This window comes from Scomber japonicus, chromosome 9 (genome assembly GCF_027409825.1).
Source record: "Scomber japonicus isolate fScoJap1 chromosome 9, fScoJap1.pri, whole genome shotgun sequence".
Lineage (NCBI taxonomy): Eukaryota > Metazoa > Chordata > Actinopteri > Scombriformes > Scombridae > Scomber > Scomber japonicus.
The window spans coordinates 22,257,083-22,268,058 of NC_070586.1; the positions used below are offsets into that span (position 1 = coordinate 22,257,083).

The following is a 10,976-nucleotide window of genomic DNA, read 5'->3' on the forward strand; positions in this document are numbered from 1 at the left end:
CTCTGAAGCGATTTGATTGGAAAGATTTATTAATATTTATATAAACTTCTTGAAGAGCTATAAAAGTGCAAAAATTACATCAGTTCTCTACAGACAACTAGTATTAAATTACTAAAATTGAAATGGCACATACAGTGTACAACATATAGCCTCATAGCCAACATGAACACTCAAATTCTTTTTAAGGTAATAAAGCTAAGTACATAAAAATATACAGTCACAGTTTTGATGTCAGTCACGCAGGCTGCTCATGTCCAGGCTGTTCGAGGTCTGCTGTGAATCTGAGAGGGAGACAGTTTGTAAACACAACATTCAGTATCCTGTCTCCTCTGAGAACTCATTCACATAACAGGCAACTTGATTTTTATCTTTTACCTTCTCCTGGTACCCTTTCTTGGCCATACTCTCCATCTCCAGCCTCAGCTCCTCCTCCTTGATTCTGAGAGCCTCCCTTTCCTCCTCCTCCTCTTGCTCTACCCTGTGCTGCTCTTCCCACTTTTCTTGGAGCCGCTGCTCCACCTGCAGTACACACACACAAACAACATCAGAGTCATAGGGAGCGATGATTTACTCATGAAAAGAAATAAGCTGCTCAATACCTCTATTGTGACGTCAGTTGTAGAGCCCTAGACTAAAGTTAAACTTAAAGTTACCAAAGATGAACTAGTGAATAGAAGGAACCACTGAAATAAATGCCAACCTGAGCATCTATCTCCTGCATCCGTGCTGTTCTGCGGCTCTCTTCTTGCTGTTTCTCCCGGCGTCTGAACTCCCTCTCCGTCTCCAGCTCCTGGATCAGCTCTTCTCGTCTCTTCAGGGACTCCTCCTGAGCCTCACGGTTCTTCTGCATCTTCAGATCCAGCTGCTGTTGTCTCCCCACAAGTACCTTTTCAAGAAGACAAATACAGCTTATTTAGAAGTCATTATATATTTTTACACAAATTAGGTTTCTGTTGCATTTGCAGCAAGTTTACCTCACGCATGAGCCGCTCTCTGGCTTTCCTCTCCTTTTCCCATTGTGCCTCTCGTTTCTCCCACACATGTTGAGCTTCTTCCCTAAAATGTGGGAGACACAGTGGTTTGTATTTTAGTAAAAAACAGTAGTCTTTTCTGTGGAGTGAGAGCCTGCAGAAACCTGGTGCTCACCTGTGAAGGATTTCAAACTCAGCCTCCCTCTCTCTCTCTAACTGAAGCTGCTCTTCAATCACACGCTTCATCCAGGCAGCATCAGCAATAGCTCTTTCTCTTCGCTCGGTCTCCAGCCTTCTGTCGTCTTGCTCTCCTTCCAGCATGGCTGCCAGGATCTTGCGGTCAGCCTCCTAATGGGTACAGAGGGATTCAAAATGATGTCAAAACTAGAAAAGATGGATTACATTTAACATACCAAAGTAAAAATCAGCAGAAGTAGACTCACCAGTTCCTCCTGCACCTGCTGGGCTCTCCTCCTCAGCTGAGCACGATACTGTCGGATCAGGAAACGCCTGGTGGAACACAAATTAAATGATACCAGTGCCTGACCAGCGTGAAATATCATCTCACTTGTGACTTGTTATCTGCAGAAAGAGCTACACTTACCCCATCTCAGTCTTCTTTCGCCTTTCCTCCAACTTTCTCCTCTCTTCCTCTATCTTCTCCAGCTCCCACTGCTGGGCCAGCAGAGCCTCTTGTTCCTTCTTTAGACGAGTCGCCTAAGATAAAAAAAAAAAACCCACATATATATATATACACGTATGTATGTATGTGTATATATATATTAGAGATGTATCTCTCTCTCTATGTCTACATATATATAGAGAGAGAATGTTTTCTACTTTGTCTAATATCCCAATACCTCTTGTTCCCTCAGCTTCAGTTCTTCCATCTGCTTGCAAAGTTCTTCTGCTCTCTGACGCTCATCTCCTTTCTTTTTCTCCTCCGCTTCTTTGATCCTCTCCAGAGCCTCTTTTCTGGTCCTCTCATACTCATTTGCAAACCACCTCTTCTCCTCCTGCGTTGCCTCTTCTTGCTGCATGTTTGGGGAGATGGGTCACTTACAATTGGTGTCTAAACTTTCTCAATTACATATTGTGTTCAAGAGATTAACCTGAGTACATTTCTGACTAGATACCGTGCTCACAGGTGACATGAACACCATTTAATAAAAAATTGATTTGTTGCATATATAATTAGTCAAGTAAAAGGATAATGACTATATTTAATGACTTATGGATCCTTTGTGTCACTACATGAGGGAGGTAACACTTCTTAATACCGGTGGACAATTGGTATGCAGCTTGGTTTGAATAAAATTGAGTGTTGTACAACAACTCACGATAAGGATCAAAAAGTTGAAAGCACCCGTGTGACAGCTTGTGTGGACAGCTGAGATGAATTTCCTACCTGTTTCTTCTCAGATATCTGCTCTTGCCACTGGCCGACAACATGATCTTTATGTAATGCCGACTCAACCTGAGGACAGATTAAAAGCAGGAGTTGTCAGTGATGAGACAGAGATACTGATGAACCTGACTCCTGGCGGAAGCGACACCAGAACATTGTCTTGAGTCAATCTTGGACTCAAGTTAACAGAAAGGCATGGAATATCTGCATCACAAGCCCTATTTGTTTCCAGATCAAATGGAGGTCTTGACAAAAAGTGTCCCTTTTCTCTAGTTGTGAAGCTCTTCAGACGTACAGATAGTCACAGGACTCCTGAGGCAATTCATCACTTCATCAACAACCAGACTTTGAAGTGAGAAGTTTGGCAAGTTGTCACTTTTGCATTAATAGTTAAAACTTAGCTACCTTTCGCAACTCTGTGTTGTTTTTCTTCCAGTGCTCCTTCAGCAGCTCTTGTGCAAGCTAGGTGTAAAAAAAATAGCATTATAAGCATTATACACTGAGAACAAACAACCATGCAAGCAAATATTCAACTAATTCAGTGTAGTTACCTTTTTTCTTCTTTCCTCTCTCGCTGTACGGAGCTCATCAGTTTTTTGCACTAACTGACTTGTCAAAGTGCTCCTGTCCGGGACCACTTGCCGGAGCTCTGCCTCCAGTTGCTTTTGCTCCTCTTCCAGCATTGCCCTGAGTCGATTCCTGCGCTGCTCCAGATTCACTCTCTTCTCCTCCTTCACTCTCTGATTATGGTATGCTGACATACTGACAAAGCAAATAAAATGTATGTAAATGACATGAATTGTGAATTAAAAAAATAGATTGATGTTTGTTGATTACATATTATTTAGTGTCTCTCACCACATTTGCTATGCATGTATTAGTGTATGATAAACACCCTGAAGATTACCCCTCCAATTTGGAGATTTACTTAGCCACACCTGTAGATTTAGTCAGGTGATTTTTGTTTTTTCCCTAACAAAGAGCATTTGTCAGCCTGTGTTGCTTTAGTGGGAGCAATAGTTTATGAATCATTGTCTCTTTTTCATATTTTTATCTTTGTCACACAGAGCCCTCATACATGAGAAGAAAATGTTCAGTTTTGAAAGAGGAGGACCCCACACAGATTAATTTAAACAGCATTATACTGAATCTAAATCTGACTTATGCCTGTATCAGGGGGGCAAACGGGATGACTGGGTTGAAAATCACTTTTCCAAACATCACAAGGCACCCTGTAAGATAATCACATAATTTGGTAATGGAGCCATAATAATATACAGTAATAATGGTGCTGTATGTGTAAGGCAACCACATGCAGCAATACAGGCAACACAGATGGTGTCTTGATTACCAAATGATTATCCAAGATCTTGTGATGTTTGTACATGTATAAAAAAGTGTTTTTCAACCCAGTATTCCTGTGTGGCCCCTGATGAAGGAGTAATTTGAAATGTTGGGCTTTCATATTGCACAATGCTGTTCAAATAAAGAAGAAGTTGATGAAATGAACAAGTCCCTGTGTGGTCCTCCTCGTTCAACTAGTTAAGAGTTCCAAACTACCAGCACCAGCATACATTTAATAGGTTTGAGTTGGTTCTTCATCTGATGATACCTTACAGAGCCAATCATATGAACTATACACATGGAAGAACACAGAAAACACCACTACACAACACACACACTATATACATATATATAAAGCGATATGATGTGTCTGCTTTATATCTAATGCCACAATTAATGCAAACACTTATGAAGTTGTTGGTCAAATGCTGAGTGAGTTGAATGAGTCAGCATGAAGTTACCTCTGATGGTAGGAGTGGTGGGAGCTCCACGCAGCCTGTTTCATACTGCGGACATTCTGCTGCTGGAAGTACCGAGCATGCAGCTCCCACTGCTGCCGCAACCGGGCTTCCTGCTCCCTCTGCTGGGCTTGCTGTCTGGCCAGCACCCGGGACCGACTGGGCGCATGGGCAGAGAAGTATGGCTGAGCCATGGACCTAAATCACAATTAATATATATCATAAATAAAGAGAAATGACCTCAACCTCCTCCTATAGCGTTGCTAATTTGCTAGTTACCTGGCCAACTTGGTCTAAATAATTGAGTCTGCTTGTGTGTGAGGATGTCGCGCTCTTACACAAGACAACAAATGAGCATGTACACTTTGTTTTTACCGTGTGTTGGACATGTATGGACAATTAGCTGAGAGAGAAAACCCAAAACAATAAAAACAAAGCGCCGCAATGTCACACACTTAACGTTACCCGGCAACACTCCGTCTTTAAGAGCTTGTATAACTTCAATAGTACAACTTCTTACCTTCACAGATGTTTAGTGGATTGTCCCCTCCTGATACTTGTTGAATTCAGACGCCTTTTTGCATTTCTTTCTTTATTTTCTCCCTCCGTGTCCCTTAGTAACCAATATCCTAGTTACTCTGACGCTACGGAATGAAGGAAAGGACAAACTGCGATCTCGTATAAAAGCGCGAACTGTATTTACTTCAGTCATCAGTTTTAGTGTTATGCATGGAAAAATCTATGTAACGTCACTTTTCTGTACTAATTAAATTATGTGGCCTTTTACATTACTTTCAGAGGGATCATCTAAGAAAAAATAGTTAAAGATAAGTAACCTTACCTGCTCGTGTAAATACAGACCTCTTTATATTTTGTTTTTCTGTCTCTTGTTGAAGCATTTCAATAGTGGCCATTCGGTGGCGATGTGGTATTCAACTTAAGTGTAGGGCTAATGATAAATTGATAAACATTTCTACTTCTTTCTTTCTTTTTTATCATTAAGAACGGCTTAATTTTGTGTATATTTTGACTGTTATACACCACAATGCCAAGGGAAATATCTTGAATGTACAACCCTTCTTGGCAAAAAAAACCTGATTCTGATTTAAGTAAAAAAAAAAAATTAGACTCTTTTTTTATTCATTTATTCATTTATAAGTAGCATATTGGGTACATCTTTTTTTATCTTTACAAATCTCCACTCCAATATTATGCTGTCACTGTTTTTACCTAGTAATCATCACATGCATACTGTTACTCTGACTGTAGCAGTAGTATTCTCATATTATTGGTATTGTTACTAGTATTATCATTGTTGTTGTTTTAGAATTACATAAAATGAGACCTGTCTGGTGTTAAAGGTGCAGTGTGTAGAAAACACTGGCTTTAGAAAGGACCTTGCTTTTTTCACAAGTTTCATGGCCACCATATGTTCACCTACACGCTTGGAAAGGGTGGGGGGGGGGGGGGGGTGATTTTTAATTCTCATTTTGTGATTCTCCTTAATTCTCCATTGGTTGGCAGTCAAACAGCATAAGTAATTAAAGGAAGATAGATGTCAGCTGATTTGAGCACACTGGGAGCTTTGGTTGTCCTGGACTGTTGTCTAAACGCCGTTTATCAGCTCTTTTACCTGAGTGGTATCAGTGACCATCAGTAGCAAGTCTATCACATGAGCCGTCAGCTGGATATTCCACTACCACCTGGGTTCAATGTAGGTGAAGAGAGTCTGTGTGTGTGTGTGTGTGTGTGTGTGTGTGTGTGTGTGTGTGTGTGTGTGTGTGTGTGTGTGTGTGTGTATGTGTGTGTGTGTGTGTGTGTGTGTGTATGTGTGTGTGTGTGTGTGTGTGTGTCTGTGTGTGTGTGTGTATGTGTTTGTGCCTGTTTGTGTGTGCTCAGAGTGGGGTATGGCACACAGTCTCTGCTTGATGTCACTGTAAATCTGCAGTGGAGGTTGGACAGCCTGTTGCTATCATTTCAGGAGGTAAGAGCGCCCGATCTAAAAGCGATGGCTTTGCTAATGGAGCACCAGTTCAGACAGCTGCCAGCTGACAGACAAGTGGAAACAAGACCGTTTCTGGAGGCTGTGTCATACCTTCCACCGTTCTTTGGTAAGTGGAGTTTCCACTGTGTGAGTCCACAGTAGAGGCCATGCAGTTACCTGTGACATTTCTGGATATGAAGTTGTGTGAAAACTTGTTCTAATTTGTCAGTGACTGCAGAGGAAATGGGCACAAATGTGTAGGTCTAGTTATTCAGCTAATTATGATGATTGAGTTGTCAGAAGCTTACAGTTACAGTATAAACCAAATTATTGACTAAGTGATTTTAATTAGTTTACACATTTAGATTCATAGCTGTTAATTAATTCAAGTGCTGTTGACTATTACATTATCTGAAGTAGCACCAAAATGCAGGATTTTATCTTACAAATGTTGCCTGCAATTGACCAACTTTTTCCAGCATTGTCAGATTTTCATATGGGATTTGTTCAACCTTGATTAATAAATACGAAACTTTTCGTGAGGGAAATCTGTCACAACACTCTCTATCAAGCATAATGAAACAATCTTGCCTTTTCCAAAATGATAATCTTTTTTGGATCGTATTTCTCTTCATCAAGCTGTCCACAATCCTTTTGCATGCATAATTTAATTGACCGCCCTGGATTTTAAGTTGTGAAAATTGATTAGGACGGTGTTGAGTTCCCCTTGCCCATTCACTGGCGGCATGGTGCATCAGGGCATCTTTGTGCAGCTTCATTCTGTATTAATATGCCAAAGGTCCTCTATTGAAATTGCCATGTGAAACCCTTGAGAGGAACCAAGTCTGATGTCGATATTAACCTCTTTGCTCCTTGTCACCATTGTTTTTCCTGACCTAGAAAATTTCTTGGCCAACTTTCCTACAAGCCATTAAAGCCGCACACATGCATAGTACACCCATACAGGTGATTTTAATTATTATGCCTGATTGGACCTCTTCATTAGGACTGTATGGACACAGTCTCAATTTTGTTACACTTGTTATAACTTTATAATTAAATATGCAGTTTAGTAACCTCAGAAAATTCCCATGTGTGCGCATGCCATATATGCAGCCCAACCCGGTTCGAATCCCAATCGGAGGTCCTTTGCTGCATGTTTCCTGTCAGTCTACTAATACATAAAGGCGTCTATGCCAACAAAATCTTTAAAAAAAACCAACCTGATAAAATTAAAAATTAACCAGAATAGTTAATACTTGTGTGGGTGTGCAGAGCCCTTAATGAGCCAACAACTGCACAAATGAGGTCGTTAATACCACAGTATATAAGGGTTTGTCTTTGACAGAAGTTTATACTTTTTGCATTATACATTTTTAGTTTTTGATGTAAAAATGATTTTACTGTTACTTTTCAATTACATTATTTAGCAGTTTCCAATTTTATACACACACACACACACACACACACACACACACACACACACACACACACACACACACACACACATATATATATATATATATATATATATATATTTGTGACAAAAACCTTTATACTGTGAGCAGAGTGGAAAATATACAGACAGAGAGGCATAAAAGATGAGAATGTCTCCGAAACAAGATCTGTAGCCATTAGCATTGTGGTGATGCATCACATCAGCACAATAGAGCAGACTATGTCATGAGTAGTTTCCACTAACAGCTCAGGGGCTGAAAGCTGTCTGTTGTGTCAGTGGGTCAACCAGGAGCCGTGTGTGGTCGGGACTCTAGATGTTATTGTTCACTGTCCTGTCACCAAATACTCAGGCACTCTAGTAGCCTAATTAAAGGACACCTAATGATAATACTATGATGATGCATCTCTGAAAACGGTAGTTGGATTTACTGTACAGTCCATTAATATCAGCAGCAAGACTGTTGAGTATCACCAATATTCCACCTAAAAGTTTGTCTTATGTAGGTTGAAAGTTAAGTAAAACATTTTCACCACTGAACTGAAACCATATAATACATACTGTAAATCAAATTAAATGTTCCAATCCAGGATGGTAATATCATGTGTGCTGTGCCATTTCATTAGTTTGGAAAATTCAGAAAGTCTTGTGCATATTTTTTACACAAATGGAAGCCCTGATTGTGGCTCAAAGATGTAACAATATGACCCACTAAAGAGCTTGTACTGCTGAAAAGGCCAAGAGCTCTGTGCACTGTGCCCCAGTGTATAATAGTCGTATTTGTACATTTCTCACCTTTTCTCAATGTAACAATTAATTTATACAATAATGGCATAGCTCGAGCTTCTGAATATTAATTACTTTAGGGCTTTCAGAAAATCTTAATTGTCACTGATGAGTCAAACATTTGGCATGTTTCTTGATTGGAAATTTAAGTTTCCAAAGTCCAATACAATTCAAAAGTTTCAGATGATACTATCAAATCAATATAATCTTCCATGTATAAATGCACTTTAAAAGCTACAGGTCCACAGTTGTCTCACTAGCTTATGAGAAGGTAATATTTGTTCTTGTTTACACATTCTGTGTGTAAATTTTAACTTCTGAAATTCTCAGTTACATATGTTTGAATATATTTCTTCACAGACTGCCTTGGCTCTACTATTTTTGCACCCATAAAGGCTGATATATCAGGAAATATCACAGTGAGTATATCCTGCCTTCATGTGAATATATCCCATCATATTTCTTGTTAATGTTGTAATATATTAAGATATATCGTGTTTCACTTTAGAAAATCAAGGCAGTGTATGATACCAACCCAGGACGGTTCAAGACACTCCAGCAGATTTTGGAGGCGGAGAAGGAAATGCATGGAGCAGAGTGGCCCAAGGCTGGAGCAACATTGGCACTCATGTGGCTGAAAAGGTTTGAGAAACTTTGTGTTTTATTTATTGTTCAGATTTCTGTGATTTTTTGAATAAAGTCTGCATTTCTAATCTCTGTGAAAATGTTCTTCATTAACCAGGGGTCTACGATTTATCCAAGTCTTCCTTCAAAGCCTGGTGGATGGTGAGAAGGATGACAGCAACCCACACCTCATTCGGGTCAATGTCACCAAAGCGTATGAATTAGCCCTAAAGAAGTACCATGGCTGGTTGGTGCAACAGCTTTTTAAGGTTAGTTATTATTATATATTGCCAGATGTGTCTGTTCTTGTATTTTCTTTTTATGTTTGATCTTTGTTATTAGTTGAGAAAGGTACATGCATGGGTATAAAATGCATCTAAATCTTTTGCTTTTAGGCAGCTCTGTTCGCTGCCCCACATAAGTCAGATTTCCTGAAGGCTCTCTCCAAGGGCCGAGATGTCAAGGAAGAGGAGTGCTTGGAGAAAATCAGAAAATTCTTAATCAACTTCTCTGCCACCGTCGATGCTATTTATGAGATATATAATAAGATGAATGCTGATCTTGACTACACGGTCTGATTGCAGGACATCCCTCAATCCTCCAGTGATGCACTTTGTATATAAAGTAATTTACATTGGTCAGATCATGTTGGTTCACTGTGGGAGTGTATTTATGATACGCTGTGGATACAAATTAAATGTTTGTGCACTTCCACTTGACTTTGTGGCTTTGCTGGCCTTCTCACACCTTTCCTCTAACACTGTTATTTGACAGTTTCCCAAAGCAGCTGCAGATTTAAATGCTTTATTTCTTCATTCTTTATTTTAAAAAACTCCATATGAAAAAATGTTATTTATTGAAAAAAGTATTGTTAGATATTTATATGCCCAATGATGATTATAAATGTTATCAAGAAACATATTTACTCTACAGGAAACCAGCACTGTTACAAAACTGAAAGCTTCAACATGGAATATCATGCAAAAACTTGGTAATAATAATTGACACCTTCATAGCGATCATTTATGTTTCAGAGTTACTGTATAGAAAAGTACTGTATAGTACTACAACTACTGTAGATACCGTAAGTGAGACCTTCAGTTCTCTAAATTCAATTTTTATAGTGTTAAAGTCTGTATTTACTACAACTTATACAAACTGTAGACAGTTTTGACATACACACATACAGTGTTGTACATGGCATTTAATATTGCACATTTATTTTTGCCTTTTGCCAGCTGCTCCTCCTTTTGCCCTATATATTTTTTACACGTCTCCTTGTGCACACCAGGCAGGCCAGATGTGATAATATCCTAATTATCACTGAAGGTCTGGTCTATCTGTACTTGAAGTTAGTTACTTCCATGCTATGCACGTGTTGCATTTGTATATTTGCTTCTCTTCCAAAGCAATGTGTTTTTCAGTCCACTCTCCTCTCAGGTGCTTACATAAAAAAATGTATATTTTCTTGAAACCTGATTGTTGAGATAACATAAAGTGTTGCATCACAACTTTTTGTCTTCTGTGTATGGTGTTTAGATAAATGGGACATTTCAGATGCTGAGCTAGGCTAGATGTCACGTGATATTTTGACAAAATATCTAGCATGGATATATGTTATGTTGATGGCCTTTGGCTACATGATACTGTTTGGAGTACATGCACTGATATGTCTGAAACTATGTTGCAGTGTAAAATAACAAATCCAACATTTTCAACTTATGTGTAACATAATTTGCAATAAAAAAAATCTGTGTAATGCTTCATGTGTTTTAGTGTTTTTCTTTCTTTCCCTCTTGATTTTCTTTCTTTTACTACTTGTGCATCTCTACATGTTTCCACAGTGTTTTTTTATATGTTGTTTATACTACACGACAGATCAAAGTAAGAAACTGGCAGTGTTTGAAAGTAATCAAGTGCATTTACTCAGATAAGTATTGTACTA

General features: G+C 39.0%; 2 protein-coding genes across 3 annotated transcripts; one reads left to right on the forward strand and one right to left on the reverse strand.

Annotated features, from left to right (window-relative positions):
- Positions 1-240: 240 nt before the first annotated feature.
- Positions 241-4,769, reverse strand: tchp (trichoplein, keratin filament binding). Of its 2 annotated transcripts, XM_053325238.1 has the most exons (13): positions 4,702-4,769; positions 4,185-4,379; positions 2,931-3,141; positions 2,785-2,841; positions 2,380-2,448; positions 1,832-2,005; positions 1,576-1,688; positions 1,415-1,481; positions 1,147-1,319; positions 975-1,056; positions 701-886; positions 376-519; positions 241-281 (listed from the first exon to the last, which is right to left on the reverse strand). In XM_053325238.1, exons 2-13 carry the CDS (start codon positions 4,373-4,375, stop codon positions 249-251), a joined length of 1,500 nt encoding a protein of 499 aa, XP_053181213.1. In that variant the 5' UTR covers positions 4,376-4,379; positions 4,702-4,769; the 3' UTR covers positions 241-248. The 2 variants fall into 2 exon arrangements, with proteins under 2 accessions (XP_053181213.1, XP_053181212.1); XM_053325237.1 differs by having other exon boundaries at positions 256-519.
- Positions 4,770-6,189: 1,420 nt separating this feature from the next.
- Positions 6,190-9,609, forward strand: gltpa (glycolipid transfer protein a). Its single transcript, XM_053325246.1, has 5 exons — positions 6,190-6,292; positions 8,768-8,826; positions 8,916-9,049; positions 9,150-9,300; positions 9,427-9,609. The coding sequence occupies exons 1-5, from the start codon at positions 6,190-6,192 to the stop codon at positions 9,607-9,609; spliced, it is 630 nt and encodes a 209-aa protein (XP_053181221.1).
- Positions 9,610-10,976: the final 1,367 nt, after the last annotated feature.